Source organism: Tachyglossus aculeatus, chromosome 14 (genome assembly GCF_015852505.1).
Source record: "Tachyglossus aculeatus isolate mTacAcu1 chromosome 14, mTacAcu1.pri, whole genome shotgun sequence".
NCBI classification, from domain to species: domain Eukaryota; kingdom Metazoa; phylum Chordata; class Mammalia; order Monotremata; family Tachyglossidae; genus Tachyglossus; species Tachyglossus aculeatus.
The window spans coordinates 59,427,685-59,445,242 of record NC_052079.1 but is presented as its reverse complement, the minus strand read 5'-3'; the positions used below and the strand labels follow the sequence as shown (position 1 = coordinate 59,445,242).

General features: G+C 57.9%; 1 protein-coding gene across 1 annotated transcript in view; it reads left to right on the top strand.

Moving 5' to 3' along the window:
- The window catches only part of SHANK3 (SH3 and multiple ankyrin repeat domains 3), a 117,042-nt gene extending 100,900 nt beyond the window's left edge, over positions 1-16,142 (top strand). The window contains 1 exon segment of the mRNA XM_038756924.1: positions 15,561-16,142. Coding sequence (XP_038612852.1) covers positions 15,561-16,092 — 532 coding nt within the window. The 3' untranslated portion in view covers positions 16,093-16,142.
- Positions 16,143-17,558: the final 1,416 nt, after the last annotated feature.

Genomic DNA, 17,558 nt, shown 5'->3' with positions numbered 1-17,558 from the left:
TCACCCTCCTTAGCTTAGCTCTGTCTCTTTCCCTTCCCTTGGTGTCCATTTGTGGTGTCTTCCCTGGTCCCGGCCCCTCCCTGACAGCCCGCTCAGTAGGCCAGACCCATGGGATGGGCACTGCGGCTCTGGGCCCCTCTGGTCCCACCAGGCCCCTGCCCCTGGGACAGACGCCAAAGCTCCAGGATTATTCAGACCCTCCAGGTCCCCAACCCCAGGACAGATGTCAAAGACCCAGGCCCTCACTCCCAGGACAGATGCCCAAACCTCAGGTCCCTCTGTGCCAAGCAGTTCCTCACCTATGGGACAGAAGGCAAAGCCCCAGGCCCCGACCCTAAAGGAACTGGGTGGGAGAAGCCAAGGGAGCAGCAGGACAAGGGGAATGGGTCAGGAGGCCAGAGTGAGCGTCACATACTGAGGAGCAGGAACCAGACCCCTATTTACAGGGAGCCAGTTTGAACATGCTCTGCTCCACAGTGCTGCCCACCAAGGCTCTCGCACCCTCAACCTGCACTGAGAAGGAGGGGACCAGGCAGCTCCTGGCCTCCAGCAGAAGGAGGGAGGAGAGCCTGGGCAAAGGGGCTGGACCCCTGCAGGCAGCAAAGGTGCCTGCTGAGTTAGCAGCTGAAGAAGAGAGGGGCAGCTTGTGGAGACCTAAACTGAACCAGTCTACTGGCAGGCAGCCTGGGATGGGCTGGGCTGATGCCTCAGGCAATCGGATAGGCGAGACCAGTGACAGTTGGTGAAGTCACAGCCAGGAGCTCCCTCCAACTCTGCCCTATTTCATCCCTCCCCCACCTCCTCACTTATTTCTCTACGAACCTCTCCTCCTCTGTGTCTCTGCCACATTCTCTGTGTGTCTCTGCCTTGGACTTTGTCTCTGTGTGTAGTTGCTGGGTCGGAAGCTGGGCTGGAGGTCCGGTTGTAATCGGACGTCTTTTAACCCCAGCCCCCTGACCTGCTCCCCCCATTAGTTGGTCCCACCCTATCTTTCAGGCAGCCAGAGCAGTTGTATGAACTGAGTGCCCCCTGGGTGCTCTGCCCTGGCCAATGCCCTTGGGAGAGCTCAACCCAGAGAAGTGAAGCGTCCCTCCCATCCGTGTTGGGAGTCCATTGCTGGGCCTGTCTTGAAGACTCCAGTGACTTGTAGCAAAGAAGCAAGTGCCTCGCTCCATGACACTGTTCAAGGAGGCCAGGGCCCATCCTCACTGGCCAATGTCCAGCAGCTCAGGCTGTTGGAGGCTGGGGGACCAGCCGAGGGAGTGGTGCTAGCTCGGTACTTTGGGTCTGGGCTACTACCGACGAATAGCCCTCTTCCTCACCTCACCTACCCTCACCTAAGTGCTGTGGGCAAACAGGGACCCCAGATTGCAGCCCTGTCTTCCCCGATGAGTTGGAGGCCTCTATCCCTAGTTAGGGTGCACTGCGCATGCCAGCTGGGGGAGGAGCTGATTTAAAAGGTGCCCTAGAAATCACAGGCCTCACCCACAGCACGAGCATCAGACTCACCAGACTGACTACCCAAATGCTCCGGTGTGAAGCCGGACAGAGTTCCAGTGCTTTGTGGCAGTGATGACGGCAGTGAGGGGGACCGTGACGGCAGCAGTGCCAGAAGCAGTTATGGCAACAGAGAGGGAGAGTGCTGACAGCAGTGACTGGGACAGTGACGGCAGGAGGGAGGTACTGAGGGAGACGGTGACGGTGGTAGAGCCAGAGACTGTGAGGGAGGTAGTGACAGAGGCAGGGAGACAGTGCCTGTGGCAGTGACTGCAGCAGCAAGGGAGTCAATGAAGGCGGCAGCAAAGTAGGCGGTCATGGTGGGAGGGAGTTGGTGACAGCAGGGTGGAGTCAGTTACTGTAGTGGTAATGGTGGGAGGGAGTCAGTGACTGTGGTGGTAATGGCAGGAGGAAGTCAGTGATGACTGTGGCGATGAGGGAGGCCCTAGTGGTCAGAGGGAGATTTTGACTGTGGCAGTGACAGCAGAAGTGAGGGCAACAGGCATCTGGAGAAAGTGCAGTATCCATCGTGCCTGGTCTGGCCTTGAGTGACCCCATCAGAGGCTCCCCGCCATATAAGCGGACATTCCTGCTCTGTGCTTGCAGTCAGACTCAGCTGCCACTTGGCCACCACCGCCAACACCACCAGCCCATGGCTCGCAGCAACGAATCCCGAGGAAAAAACGGGTTCTCCGACCCCGGGGTGGACTGACACTCAGGAGCTGCCTCTGTCCGGCTGGTCCTCAGAGGGTTTTGATGCCAGTCGGTAGTGGTGCAGAAACAGCAAGTATGTCCTCTGTCCATCCAGACAGCTACATTCTGACCAGCATGTGCTGGACATCATCTCGTGTTTGCCAGCCTTGCCCTCCCCCAGCAAAGAACAAGAGGAGGGAGGTATGGGACCCACGGTTTACATGACCGCATCTCACAGATCTGCAATTCCTAGGCCAGCAGCAGTGCTACCTCCTATGGCTGACCTGCCCAAGTTCTGACCTGCGCCGACACACTCTGATGCACTCTGACATGGTCACACCTAGTGCTGGCAACTCCCCCAAGGGAGCAAAACACTGCCCCCAGACAGGCTGCAAGAAGACAGGTAGCAATCATCCTGTGATGAGATCTGTTGCCACATCAGAGACCCAGTGGTTTAGAGACCCAGGAGTGAAGAGCAGCAAATGGGTGCCCTCTGAGACACTGGTCCATTAAGGCAGCAAGCATAGTTTGCCAACAGCACCAAGGCTGATGGGACAAAACAGGCCATAGGTGAAAGAATTCTGGTCAATGAAGTAAGAGCACAGTCAGTCCCCTGCGGCAGCATCCTAGACAAAGGGAGCCTCCGGGAACAGGCATTAGCACTGAAGCTAGTCAGGCAGGGTTGGGACCAGTGGTGGGCTGGATCAGTCTTAGTCTCTGATGGTCCTGGAGGATCTGGATTGACCTCTCTTCCCTCCCTCAGCCCAGCTGAAGTGCGCAGGTAGAGGTACACACACACACACACACACACACACACACACACACACACACACACACGCACGCACGCGCATGCCCCGCCTTGCTGCAGGGGGTCCCGGCAGAGGTACTGCAGTGGCAGAAACAACTCTAGAGAAGCAGCGTGGCTCAGTGGAAAGAGCACGGGCTTTGGAGTCAGAGGTCATGGGTTCAAATCCCGGCTCTGCCAATTGTCAGCTGTGGGACTTTGGGCAAGTCAGTTAACTTCTCTTTGCCTCAGTTACCTCATCTGTAAAAGGGGGGTGAAGACTGTGAGCCCCCCGTGGGACAACCTGATCACCTTGTAACCTCCCCAGTGCTTAGAACAGTGCTTTGCACATAGTAACTGCTTCATAAATGCCATCATTAATTAATTAATTAATTACTCTATAGCCTCTGGAGCCCATTGAGCACTAAGATGCTGCCAACAAGAGGGGCATGTGGGCCTGGCCCTTGCCTTCTCTCTCTCATTGGAAAATCTCAGCTGTAGTAAGGCATTGGGTCCAGTACATGCACCCCGGGGGCATCAGTAGATGCCTTCACCACCCTAATCATCAGCCATGAAGCATGGCAAAGCACTGTGAATCCAGAAGAGCTGCTGCTGAAATTGACCGGCAGCATACAGCACCTTGGGCAGATATGAGCTGGGCCAGAGAGTTGTGACCTATCTCCCTGCCCTCCATTACTGGCAGGATCCTAGCTGGAGTCTTTCTGGACTGGCCCCACAAGGGCAGTACTGCCCGTGCAGTAAGGCCTATTCCAGCCCATCCCAGACCAGCACCTGGGATCTCGGTTGCTCACCGGGTCGGGTAGGAAAAGTGCCAGGATGCCCACCTGAATCAGTGACCATGGACCTTGTTGAGGCTGCTGTCCCAAAGCCTCTACGTGCTTCTCCCCAGATGGGGCGCAGGTCAGTCTGACTGGCATGCATCAGAGCAGTGTCTTCTGTGCTCACAGGTCTCAGCGGTTCCAGGCCGGCTTCTTTTCCTTGCAGAGCCTGTTTCCCACTGCTGCCCATCATGTCATGTCATCCCATTAGCACAGCAGTCACTAGGGCACATGGGCCAAGGAGCAGAGTTTTTCTATGGCTTTGCACACCATCAGTGGCCACCAGGGGAACAGGTGCGTCAGTGCTGGGTTCCAACTGGAGCGGGACTTTGGTCTTTTTGCAGACCTATTGTCAGCCAAAGCAAATAGCAGCTCATGCAAAATATTCAGCAAGAATCACAGGTACTGATTGAACCCTTACTGCGTGCAGAGCACTGTGCTTAGTGCATGGGAGAGTACACTACAATTGACTTGGTAGACACAGTCCCTGCCCACAAGGAGCTTACAGTCTGGAAGGGGAGACAGACATTCAAATAAGTAACAGGGGCAATGGCAGGGTATAAGGATATGGGCATAAGTGCTGTGGGAGTGGGGTGAATATCAAGTGCTTTAGGGGTACAGATCCAGAGACAGAAATTTTCTGAGCCTAAGAATGCCTCTCTCTAGGACCAGTCATCCACATAGAGCCTGTGGATGAGTTTCTGCCCTCTTGGTCGTGGCCCAGTTGCTAGGCGACTCTGCCTGCAGACCTGAGTTCCACACCTTGGAATGCCTCAGCCAGCAGGGCCGTGCAGCCAGGAGTCACTCAGCCTTGCTTGACACCCTTTTTTTCTGGGGTTGCTGATGCCTGGTGGAGGGAGTGTGAACTGGGAGGCAAACACCCTGGTTGTAATTGCAGGTCTGCCACTGGTCTGTTGTTGCCCTTAAAGAGCTTACAGTCTAATGGGAGAGGCAAGCAGTAAAATAAATTCGACTTAGTGAGGCATAAAGAATACAGGTATGTACCTAACTGTTTGGGTGGAGGAGGGATGTTGCCTGCACTGTGGGGGGGGAATAGAGGATCCAGAGATGAGAAATGGAAGAGGTGTGGTTTCAGAAGAGTCTTGAAGATGGGGAGAGCCGTGGTGGCCTGGACGTGAAGAGGGAGGGAGTTCCAGGCAGTGGGGAGGGTATAAGCAAGAGGTTAGTAGGGGGGCAGATGAGAACCAAGCACAAGAAGTAGGTTGGCTTGAGAGGAATAAAGTGTGTGAGCTGGGATGTAACAGAAGAGAGCAAGGGTGAAGAGGAGGGAGAGAGCTGATTAAGGACCAGTCAGGCTTGATGTAGAGATGGATGGGCAATCACTGGAGGTTTTGGAGGAGTGGGGAGATGTGAGCAGAACGATGTGTTAGAAAAATGATCTGGGCAGCAGAGTGTAGTATGAACTGCAGAGAGGAGAAACTGAAAGCAGGGAAGTCTGCAAGAAGCGGTTGCAGTGGGAGAGATGAGATATGACAAGGGCTTGGGCCAGCATCATGGCTGGTCTCAAAAGGAGTTTGGATGGAGAGGAAGGAACGGATCTGGAAATGAGAAAGAATTGGCAGTATTTGGTGACAGACTGAATATGGGGGTTAAAAGATAGGGTAGAGTCAAGGAAAATGCCATTTGATTTGTCCCACGCTCAACCACACAGCATTTATGTACATATTTTTGTTATGTATTATAAATCATTTATTTATATTACATCTGGCTCCCCCTCCTAAGCTTACTGTGGGCAGAGAGCATGTCTGCCAACTCTGTTGAATTGTACTCTCCCAAGCCCTAAGTGCAGTGCTCTGTACATAGTAAGTGTTCAGTAAATGCCATTGGTGATTGTTTACTGGCTTGAGAGGCAGGGAGGATGGTAAACATTGTCCACTATGATGGGAAAGTAAGGTGAAGGAGAGGATTGGGGGCCAGGAGAAGAAGAAGAGCCCAGTTTTTGACACGTTGAGCTTGAGATGCCAGTGGGACATCCATGTAGAGATATTCTGAAGACAGGAGGCAACATGAGCCCCCTTCTTGACTGTGAACCCCTCTTCTAGACTGTGAGCCCGTTGTTGGGTAGGGACCATCTCTATATGTTGCCGATTTGTACTTCCCAAGTGCTTAGTACAGTGCTCTGCACGCAGTAAGCGCTCAATAAATATGATTGAATGAATGAGATTGCTGAAAGGGAGAGGGGTCAGGGTTCACAGGGACGATTTAGGAGTCATCCCACGTCTGTAGAAGTGGAAGAGAGCTGTGGAAAATGGATGAATTTCCCCAAGTTAGTAAGGGTGGGGATAAGAAGAGAAAGGGGACCCAGGACAGTGTCTTGAGAGACGCCCACAGTTATGGAGTGAAAGCGAGAAGAAGAGCCCACAAGAAGAGACTGTGAAAGTTCGTTCAGAGAAGGAAGAGGAGAAGGAAGAGATGATGGTGTCATGAAAAAGAGGTTAAACCAAGTTTCTAGCAAAAGGAGTGAGGTCCATGGTGTCAAAGATAGCCAAGAGATAGAGGAGGATTAGGGTGGATTAGATTTGGCAAGGAGTAGATCTTTGGTTTACCTTGAAGAGAGCAGTCTTAGTGTAGTGAAGGGGATAAAAGCCAGATTGTAGAGGGATATGGAGAGAATTGGAGGGGAGGAAGTGGAGACAGATATTTATATATATATATATATGTATGTATGGATATAGTGGGACAGTAACTGAATAATGTGCTGGAGGGGGCGGTCTAGAGAAAGTTTTTTATGTATAAATATTGAAGACGTGCATATTCGAAGACAGAGGGAAAGGAACCATTGGAGAAAATGAAGTTGGTGGTCAGGAAGGGGTGAGAAATGGCCACAAATGCTCTTAGCAAGTGAGGAAGGGTTGGAGGTGCAAGTGGAGGAAGAGTTTTTTTAAGTCAGTGGGAAATCTCTTTTTGAGAGATGTCCAGGAGGATGAGAGGGTGGATGAGGAGATGAAGATGTTGAGAACTGAAGGAAAAATCTCTTTCTCTTCCTCCAGTGACCATGCAGAACAAACCACCAAATGCCCCATTAGCTCCCCTCTTCATCCCTGACTTTCCCCACAATAAGCCAGCATGAACCATCTAACCCCTCTGACTCTCCCCTCTCCATCCTTGACTCTCCCTCAGTGACCCAGCATGGACCATCCAACCCCAGTGACTCTCCCCACGATAACCCAGCATGGACCACTCATCCATGATTTTCTCCAAACCCTCTGCAACCTGCTGATAATGTTGGACTGCCTTAGCTTCCAGGGAGAACAGATCCCACGTGCTGATACCCTCAGGATGAAGAAGGGTTTCCTTCTGTTTGTTATAAGCCTCCCTCTGCCAAGCTTTAAAACATTCCCCTGTTCCTAGCCAGAGTGCTAAACATGACCCAGAGCAGCCTGGGGAGTAAATACTGGTGTGTGTGAGTGAGGTGGGCTCATTTTCATTTGGGGCCTTCATGTGACTTGTTTCTTTGTGGATGCAGCTACCTTCTAGACCCAAAATGACCGTTATTGAACCTCAGGTTCCTGATGAATTTGTGTTGGGCATTCCCATACAAACAGCAGTGTTGTCTAGTGGATAGAGCACAGGCCTGGGTGTCAGAAGAGACTGGGTTCTAATCCCAGCTCCTCCACTTGTCCACAGTCTGACCTTGGGCAAGTCACTTCGCTTCTCTGTGCCTCAGTTCCCTCATCTGTAAAATGAGAATTTAGACTGTGAGCCCCATGTGGGACATGGACTGTATTCAACCTGATTAGCTTGTATCTATCAAAGTGCTTAGTGCAGTGCCTAGCACATAGTAAGCACTTAAAAGATACCATTAAAAAATAAAAATAAAAGCACTGGGTGAGGAGTCCTTCAAAATCCCATAACCCTGACCCTAGAATTGCTACAGCCGCATAGAGCTCTTTGCTGCCACCAAATTCTTCTACATAGGCAGTAAACTCCCCAATGATGCACAGATAGGCAAGGTTGAAAGCAAATCAGAAAGACCAGTGTCCTTTGGTAGATTAGCAACAACAGGCTATCAAGCTTCATACCAAACTGAAGAACTTCAAATCCATGATGATATCAGCCTTCTATATGGCCATGAGCCCAGAGCCAACCACAGAACCTACCTCAGAACCTCCTTGAGTAGTTTCATCTGTGTCACCTGCAAACATTTGCAACATCAAGTGGCCAGGCAAAATGATCAACAGAGGCCTTGGAACATAGCCAGTCTACCAGCCTAGAGGAAACCCGTGACCTTGGACATCAGCAGGGTTCCCAAACAGCTGTGATGTGGCAAGCAAAACTGTAATGGAGGAAAGCAGCAGAAGTGATTGAAATACACAGTGCAGCAGCATCAACCTCAGACAATGCGGCCGAACTGCAGGCAGGTGAGACCTCCAAGCACAGGCCAGTCTGCCTGGTGCTGTGAGTAGAGGAGTTGGGGAAGGGCAGAACGAGGGGGACTCCATAGAGGGAAGGCTACAGGAAGAACACGATACCAAGAGGCATCACTGAAAACAGTGCCAGATGATGGAAATAGCAAATGCGTCAGAACCTCAAAGTCTGGTCGTCACATGTGCGCGACTCATAGGCAACGTTAAGTCTGCTACAGACTGCAAAAACCTACGCAAAAGCACAAGTGAGTGTGTGTGCGCCATCCCAGCTGTTCATGTGTGTGTGTGCGCGCGCGCACGCGCGCCCCTGTCTGTCCTGGGGTTTTTCTGTCTCTCTCTGCTTCTGTCTCTTCCCTCTTCCCTGACCTTTAGTTCCTTCCCACTGGAGCCTCCCCCAAGGCTCGCCAGGAGGCCTCCTAAGGGGGTGGGTGCAAGGAAACAGAGGGAGGGGCACCTAAGACTTCAGGGTCAATCTCCTTGGCATTGTCATGCTAGGGACCTCCAGCTGGTCCCAGGTTTCAGTCAGGTGCCCCTCCACCCCCTGTTGGTTCCAGGGTTCAGTCTGGTGCCCTCCCCTCCCCCAACTGCTAGCCCCAGGATTCAGTGCACTGTCCCCACAAACTGGTCTCAGAGTTTGGTCCCAACTAGTCCTAGGGCTCAGTTCACTGCTCCCTCCCAGCTGGTCCCAGGACTCAGTCCACTGCTCCCCCTGCAGCTGGTCCCAGGATCCAGTCCAGGGCCTCCCTCCCTCCACAGCTGGTCCCAGGGGCTCAATCCAATCTAGTCAACCCCCATGGAAGGCCCCAGGCTGCCACCCCGGCCAGAGTCCGACCTCCACCCCTGGGACCACAGGTAACTGGGCAGCTCAGCTCGTGAATATGGTTGAAACCCACACATTGGGCTGGGGAACCCAAAAATGTCTCCCTGGACCTTCCCAGCCCTGTTTCTCCCCCTGCCCCCTGTTCCTCCAGCCTCATCTCTCCCCTGGTCCCCTTTACTCCTGGACCCCTTCTCCCCTGACCCTGCCTCTCTCCCAATCCCCAGCCCCCGGCCTTATCTCTCCCCAAGCCCCACCTACCAGCCCGTGTCACAGCCAAACATTTCTGGTCTTCTCCAAAAGCAAGCCAGTTCTTAATGCTCCCCTTGCCTTGTGGCTAGACTCCTGTAGGGCCCTGCCCATGGGACAATAGCTTGGCAATAGCCCTAGTCCAGCCTTATCCTGAGGAGCCTGGAGGGCCCAAGTTGTTACCAGCCCTAAGGGGGCCTGGGTGTGCCCGGAGGGTTCAAAGGAAGAGGGTGTCCTGGCCCCTGGATGCCTGGGTTCCAGGGAACAAGGAGGGTCTGGAACCAGCTGGGAACCGAAAGCCCCTTCACTGCCCAAGGGAGCCATCACCTGCCCCCAAATAACTTCAGTTCTCTGCTTCCAATTCTTCATCAGTTACTGCACCTCCAGACTGGGATCCACCCAGCCCATGATTCCCCGCCCACCCCCAACGCCCCAAGCAGTGTTCCCCAGGAAACCCCCGCCCCCAGGCTAGGCCCAGCAGTAGACCCACACCTCCAACCTGTAGCCCATCCCAGCGAGGGGATGTCACGGTGGTGGATGGGATGGGGGAATGACCTGGGCTGGCCAGCCGGAAGGGTGCCGGGAACTGCCCGGCTCAGGAGTGTCCGTCCATCCGTCTGTGAGGACGTCTGCCCATCTGTCCGTTGGTCCGGCCGCCGGACGATGCTAACATTCTCTCTCATTGCCTCTCTTCCTGCTCCATTTGCATGCTGCTCTGTCTAGACCCGCGTCAGACTTCAGGAGGGTGGGCGAGTTGTGTAAGTGAGCACGTACCATCCCATGGCTCTCACTACGGGCTGCGCCCTGCTGCATGTCCGGGACCTGTCTCTGCTGTCCGTGCGTCTGTCCGTCTGGTGCTGTGTTTGCGTGTGTGTGTGTGTATGGCCGTGTGCGCCCCGCCCCCCGCCAACCCCCCTCTCCCCCCACCGCCGCCAACCGGGGGAGGTGGGGGGGTGGGGGCAGGAGAAAGAGCAAAGCTTGCTGGGCCCCCAGTGTGTCCCATGTCCCCTGCATCCCCATCTGAACCTCCGCTGCCCCTGCCGCCCCCTGCCTATGTGACTGAACTGCTGCTTCTGCTGCCCGAGCCCCCCTGCCACAGGGGAAGACCTCTCCCCTCACTTTCCTGCTGTGCAATGTGGGGCGAGGGGCTGCTGGCTCAGCCCCAGCTGTGAACTGCCTCCCTTGGAGACCAGGAGCCCCAGCTCGGCCTGGGCCAGTCAAACTGGGGACTCAGGGGTTAGGGGTCACCCGGGCAGAAGCTCTGGAGTGCATGGCTCTCTGTCACCTTGTGCCGCCGCTGCTACGTGTCTGTCCGTCTGTCCGTCCTCCCATCCCAGCCCAGGCAGCCTGTCGCTGACCCACCCTGGGGTACAGAGAGCTGTGGGTGTCGAAGGTCAGGGTGGAAGTAGCAGTGTGATGGTGGGGGTGCAGACATATCCTAGACAAGGCCGAGGCCTGAGTCCCAGCAAAAAGAGCGGCCCCCCGGTGGGGGCTCAGGGCGAATCCTTTCCCGCCGTGGTTGCCCAGAAGCATTCCATGACCTTATTCTCTCTGAGGTTCCCGGCCTCCCCCAGCTCTGCTCAGGAACAGATGGAACTGAACCAGCCCCAGGGTAGCAGGGCAAAGGGAGGGAGTGGGAGGTGGGTAGAGACCTTGGTTGATCTCGGGCCGCCCCTTCTCTCCCTCCCGGGATGCATTGCTCAGGCTGCCCTGAAGGGACAGAAGGTGAGGGGGCGGCTCCCTCTCCCCACCAACACCATCACCACCACCATGCCCCACTCTGGCCTATTTCCTCTTCAGGTGTGGCCTGACTGAGCTGGGGCCAGAATGAGAGAGACAGAGAACAGTCAGGGACCAGGAAGGAGAAAGTCCCCAGTGAGGAGGAGGAGGCAGGACATGGGATTGCGATAGCAGTTGCCAGTGCTGGGTGGGCAGGTGGCCCAGGTGCCCAGGGGGGCCCCGGACCAGAAGCCCCAAGTCCCCATGCCACCTCCATGCCCAGCTAATTCCTCAGTGGGCAGGGGAGGAGAGGAGACGGGATTCAGGTTGATTCCAGCAGCCTCTGGGCTCTGGGCCTCTCCAGCTTGGGGTTTCCCCCATGCCCCAGACGGTCCCTGTGCCCCATGTCCTCCCCACCTCCTACGCCACCCGCCTCCTGTCAGAAGTGCTGGGAGTGTGGAGAAAGCCATATCAACAGCGACTCCCCCCACCCCACCCCGATTCTTCAACCTCGCCCATGGTGACTGAGTCCCCGGGGGGCACTGTCATCCCAGAACTCGGCCCCACAGGCAGCCAGCCGGGCTCCGGAGCCTACACCTGCCCTTCCCAGCCCCAGACTGTCATGCCCTGGCCCCTCTGGGCCTAGGCGGCTGGGTTCTGGAAGACGCCCCAGTGCCCTCAAAGGCCGAGGAAGGAAATCCTGCTCCCTGACGTCAGCAGGGCCACGGGACCCCCACGGAGCCCTCAGGCCCGGAAGATGGAAACACACCCTGTGGAAACACTACCTCTGAACGTGCATGGAAACAGATGAGCAGTCCCTCTTTTCAGAGGTGGGATCAGTGCCTGGGGAGACTGGGGATGAGAGAGGCTGGACCCAGCTGGGCTTTGCGAGGGCCACTTTCCTGAGAAAGGTGGGACTGTCGCAGCTCTGAAGGAAGGGAGAGCTGGCGTCTGATGAAGTAAAGCAGGACTGCCTTCAGGCACAACACAGTGTGGGTAGTGGCCGGCGGGAGCAGAGCCGGTGCCGGTGCTGGCAGGGAAGAGCGTAGGTTTGCTTGACAAGAGCTCAGGGGCAGGGGCAGAGGGCTGGGTCTGGTTCTGGTGTGAGTGGTGACCTGAGTGGGAAGGAGGTGAGCTGAGCGGCACTGAAGGATGCCGGTAGTGCTGTTCTGGATGAGCCAGGACCCAGGGCGGAGGCAGGGAGGCCAGCGAGGAGCGGCCTGCTGATGTCATCCCCACTTGGGAGAGGGTGAAGATGTTCCTGAACCTGCAGGAAGAGAAGGGTCAGAGGAGGTTCCTTAGGAGGAATCCACAGGATTTGGAGGATAAAGTTCTGGGCTTCATGAGGAAGAGGATAGGGGGACGATCAATCAATCGTATTTATTGAGAACTTAGTGTGTGCAGAGCACTGTACTAAGAACTTGGGAGAGGACAATATAGCAGAGTTGTCAGACACGTTCCCTGCCCACAAGAAGTTTACAGTCTAGAGGATACTTTGGAATTGATGCTCACTAAACTCCACACGACCAGAGCGAGGGGCATCCACCAGAGCTGGAGGGCGGCAGCTTCTGATAGACAATGGGCAGGGACAAACACTGGCAGGGTCCAGAGGGGGGTTGGATCGGTCCATGCTGGTCCCTGGAGGGAGAGTCGGGGGTGTTAGAGGGTCCGTGCTGGACCACTGGTGGGAGAGTCAGGGGAGAAAGGGGGAGAACTAGGAGTGTTAGATGGTCTGTGCTGCACCACTGGAAGAAAAGTCAGGGATGGAGAGGGGAATTTTTAGGGTGTTGGAGGGTCCTTGCTGGTCCCTGGAGGTGCAAGACTGTCTTAGCTGGAAGAGTCGGAGGTTTTGGATGGTCCAAAGCTCACCATGAGGCTGGCTATTCAGGAGAGCCTCCTGCACAAGACTAGGCTGGGCTGGGCCCAGCCTGGACAACTGATTCTGCACCCCTAGGCTCGAAGATGTAGCTGTGGCCCTGGCTAGAACCTGGCTGGGCCCAGTTCCATTGCCAGGCCACTTGGGAACTCTTTCCCCTCAACCGTGCAGGCATCATGAAGCACCTTGGGCCGTCAGCCAGGAATCTCTGCCTCCCGTGGACTATGCTCGGAAGACACGAGGGACGAGAGGTCAAGCAGGGTCTGGAGGAACGTGTTTTGTTCGTTGCTCACGCCAGAGGGCCTAGGCCAGTGCTCTGCACACACTAGGCCCTCGACAAGTACTAGGAAGAACAATGATTGTGAATCATCACAGCCCGATAGACTGACAATTAGCTTGACTAAGACCCATCAACCCATCAGCCGCAGTTCTTGCATGACTCGCGTGCCAAGCCTACCACAACACACTTGGGAAAAGCGAGACACTTTCCTTGCCGACGGGGAACTCACGTGTTAATGATTAACATAAACCACCGCGGTAGAAGACTGTCCCGGCAGCGCACACACGGCCCAAGATTTCTATTGACTGCCCAGCGCCCAGTGCTGTCACCAGGGTCAGCTGACTAAGCCACCTATTAGTTGGCGATGTGCAACCCACTAACAGAACTAAAGGACTGAACTAGAAAGCAGTGTGGGATTTGGAAGGCGGACGGCAAGTTTTGGCAACAACGGGCGACCCGGAAGGTTTGCCAGCGCCTCAAGCATCACCGGTGAATGTCACAGACGGGAAGGGGTCACCCTCCACCGCGAAGTCACAGAGCCCGACCGGCTTCCTGGCACAGGGACGAGACTCACAGTGGTGGAAACCGCAGGAAACTAACGCTGCCGGGGCAGCCTCTGAAATGGGGCTCCTGCAAGTCAGAAGTGCCCCATGTTTTCTAGTGCCTGGGAAGGACTCCTGGAGCGGGGACTCGGGGGATACGCTGGCAGCAGACAAGCCTGGCCAATCATTGGTGGCCCTTTGAGAACCGGGCGCTCTGGGAATGGCAGGGTCTGGGGAAAGCCTGACAGGTGCGAGGGAGAACAAACCGCTGCAAGCCTAGATGGCCGGCCACTCTTCTACAGTGTGACTGGACGTTCCACCCTGCCTCACCTTCCCCAGCCATGCCAGCAGCAAGGAGAGAGGCGTGGAGCAGAACGGGAAGGGGAAAGAAGAGCTGGCCCTTCCTGGAGCAATGGGGCTAATGCCCCCTAACACAGTCACTGTCACACCCCGCACTGCATAGCGTTAACCCTCACACCTCCCACACTTCCCCCCCAAACCCCACATCATGGTTTCTGTTCCCCCTCACACCTCCCCCATCGCTCCCCCTCACCCCCCTACACCATTCACCCTCACACCCTCCTCCCCCTTCTCCTTCACAACCACACATAGTGTTCCCCCTCGCCGTCCCCCCTCACGATCCCCCAACATTTCCTCTCAGTGTTCCCCCTCGCACCCTCCTCACTATTCCCCCTCACACCCCAATACTTTTCGCTCACACCATTCCACCATTCCACCTCATACCCCATCACCGTCCCCGTGAAAATTAAATAACATTCCTCTTCACACCCCCTCACTGTTCCCCCACACGGCCCCCACATTTTCCACTCACACCATTCTCCCTCACACCCCCATTTCCATTTGTACCATTCCCCCTCCCGTCCCTCACTGTTCCCCTTCACATCTCCGTCAGTTTCTACTCCTATTTTTTGTACTGGTGTTTGTTAAGCACTTACAGTGTGCCAGGCGCTATACTAAGCACTGGGGTAGATACAAGCTAATCAGATTGGACATAGTCCGTGTCTCACACGGGGCTCACAGTCTTAATCCCCATTTTACAGATGAGGTAATTGAGGCACAGAGAAGTTAAGTGACTTCCCCGAGATCACGGAGCACACAAGTGGCAGCGCCAGATTCAGAACCCAGGACCTCTCGCTCCCAGGCCCGTGGTCTATCCACGAGGCCATGCTGCTACTCACAGCATTCCCCTTCACATCACCTCACCGTTCCCCCTCACCCCCTCCTCACCACTTCCCCTCTCACACCACTTCACTGTACCCTCTCGCTCCCCCTCCCTGTTCTCTCTCCCTCCCCCTCCCTGTTCCCCCTCCCACCCTCCTCACCATTCCCCCTCACTTTCCCCCTCACGAGCCCTCTTCCCCCTCACACCATTCCCTCCCTCTGACCTCCCTCACCCAGTGACCACTGACTCCCGCCCCTTCTTGTGCCCTGCTGCTTGCCCCGACCTGTGGGTCTCTGTAGCGTCTCGGGCCCCAGAGCCGGCCCCTCCCCGCCCCGGTACATCTCGGCCTCCTCTCCCCGAGGAGCCCAGTCCGTCGGCTGGGACGGGTCCTCACTGGCTCCGGCGGGTCCTCCGGCAGTCCCTGCACTGCCCTGGCTGTGACTGGGGGCCGATCCGAGAACCCGTCCCCGTCCCGCTGCCTGCCCCCACCGCCGACTGAGTCTGGGCCCTTCCCGGCGGACCCACCCCCTGGCCTGTGTGTGTCCCGCCCCCGAACCCGCGTGTGCCTCCTCACCTTTCCCCTTCCCCACCCTCCCCCCTTCTCTCCCTGCCCCCACCCCCCGACCTCCGGTGCCCCCGCCCCCGTCTTCCCTGACCGTCTGCCCCCCGCTGTGCCCTCTCTCCCCGCTGCAGACTCTTCAGTAGCCTAGGCGAGCTGAGCACCATCTCGCAGCGCAGCGCGGCGAGCGCCTCCTTCACCGTGCGGCCGGGCAGCCGCTACCCTGTGGCCCGCCGGACGCCCAGCCCCGTGAAGCCGCCCCTGGAGCGAGCGGAGCCGCTGGGCGCCGGGCGGCCGTTCGGCCTCACGCCCCCTACCATCCTCAAGTCGTCCAGCCTGTCCATCCCCCACGAGCCCAAGGAGGTGCGGTTCGTGGTGCGCAGCGTGAGCGCCCGCAGCCGCTCGCCCTCGCCCTCGCCCGGCCCGGCCCTGCACGGCCCGCGGCCGTTCCAGCAGAAGCCGCTGCAGCTCTGGAGCAAGTTCGACGTGGGCGACTGGCTGGACAGTATCCACCTGGGCGAGCACCGCGACCGCTTCGAGGACCACGAGATCGAGGGCCCGCACCTGCCCGCCCTCACCAAGGACGACTTCGTGGAGCTGGGGGTCACCCGCGTGGGCCACCGCATGAACATCGAGCGGGCCCTGAAGCAGCTGGCCGACAGCTGACCCGCCGGCCCGGGCCCTCCGGAGCGCCCGCCCGCCCTGCCGGCAGGGCCGCCCCCCTACCATGACCCCCACCGAGCCCCTCCCCCGGCCCGGCCCGGCCCGGCCCGGTCCGGTCCGGCCCGGCCCGCCCCCGCCGCCCAGCGCCGCCGCGGCCCGGGCACCTGAATGTTGCATGAACCGTCCTCTTGCTGTTGCTGCGGGGCGTTTGGCCTGTATATCGCTTGACGTGCCGTGAGGGGCCCCGGGCTGGCGCTGGGTGGAAGCGGGGGGTGGGAGGGGGTGGGGGGAGGGGACCCCCAGGGGGCACCGGCGGGCGGCACCGCCCTCGGGGAGCCGCGGGGTCGGGGCCCGAGCTAAGCTGGACGGCTGGGTCTCGGCCCGGGGGGCGGGGGGGAGGGGGGAGGGGGAGGGCCGCATGGCAGCATGCTAGGGGAGGGAGGGTTGAAGGAAAAGAATTTTCCACTTGGGAAAGGGAAAAGGTCTTTATTCTCGGGAAGTGGGGGGGGGGAGGAGGGCAGAGAGCCTGGAGCCAGGCCGTCGCCCCCGGCCCCGGCCCCGGTCCCACCCCCACACCAGATTTTGCATCTTTTTAATCTGCTCCACGAGGGGAGAGAAGGAGAAAGAGGAAGGGAGAGAGACGGCGCGGATCGGCCTCCCGTGTTGTTCCCCTCGGCTGCAGCCCCGCTCGCCCCCGCGGCCCGGGCTGAATAGAAGCCCTTGTGCCGCCGTAGGCAGGCGGGCAGGCGGGCGGGCGGGCGGGCGGGCAGGCAGGCAGGCAGGCGGGCTGGCCTTCCGGCCGCTTGGCCGGTCGCTGGGCCCCCCCACGTCTTCCATCCCCAGCTGGGCTGGCCCAGGAGGGGCTTGGGGGGTGGCCCAGGAGGGCCCTGGCCGCCGGGGCGGGAGAAACGGAGGCGTTCCCTCTCCGCCCCCCGCGGGGCCGGCCTGGGCCCGGCTTCGCGGCGGGTGGGGGAGCGGGCGGGGGCTGGGGGAGGGAGCCTACTGAGCGGCCACAGGGGCGATGCACTGTATTAAGCGCTAGGCCGTGGAGCCACGAGATGGCTCCCAGCTGCTGCAAGACACTGAGCTCCCTGTGTGGGCAGGGTCAGATTTTCAGGTGCTGCCGGGGGGGCGGGGGGGAGGAGGCGACCCCAGCCCTCTCCCCTCGTCGTCCCCCCGCGCCTGGGAATTTGGACGGGAATAGCCAATCGCCGGAGCGACAGCGTGGGTTTGGGGAGCTCTGGCCCAGCCAACAGAGGTCCCTGAGAGACCCCCCTCCCGCCACCCCTTAACTCCTCGGGCCCTGCCCATCCCTGCTCCCCCCTCCCATCCCTGCTCCCCCCGCCCCTGATGGACCCCCCCCCCCCGGGGTTCCCCCATGCCAGCACAGCACAAGGATCGGGCAAAATCGGCCACCAACCTGCCGCTCCTGCTCCCTGAGGAGAGTCCGTCCAGATAACCCAAGAGCC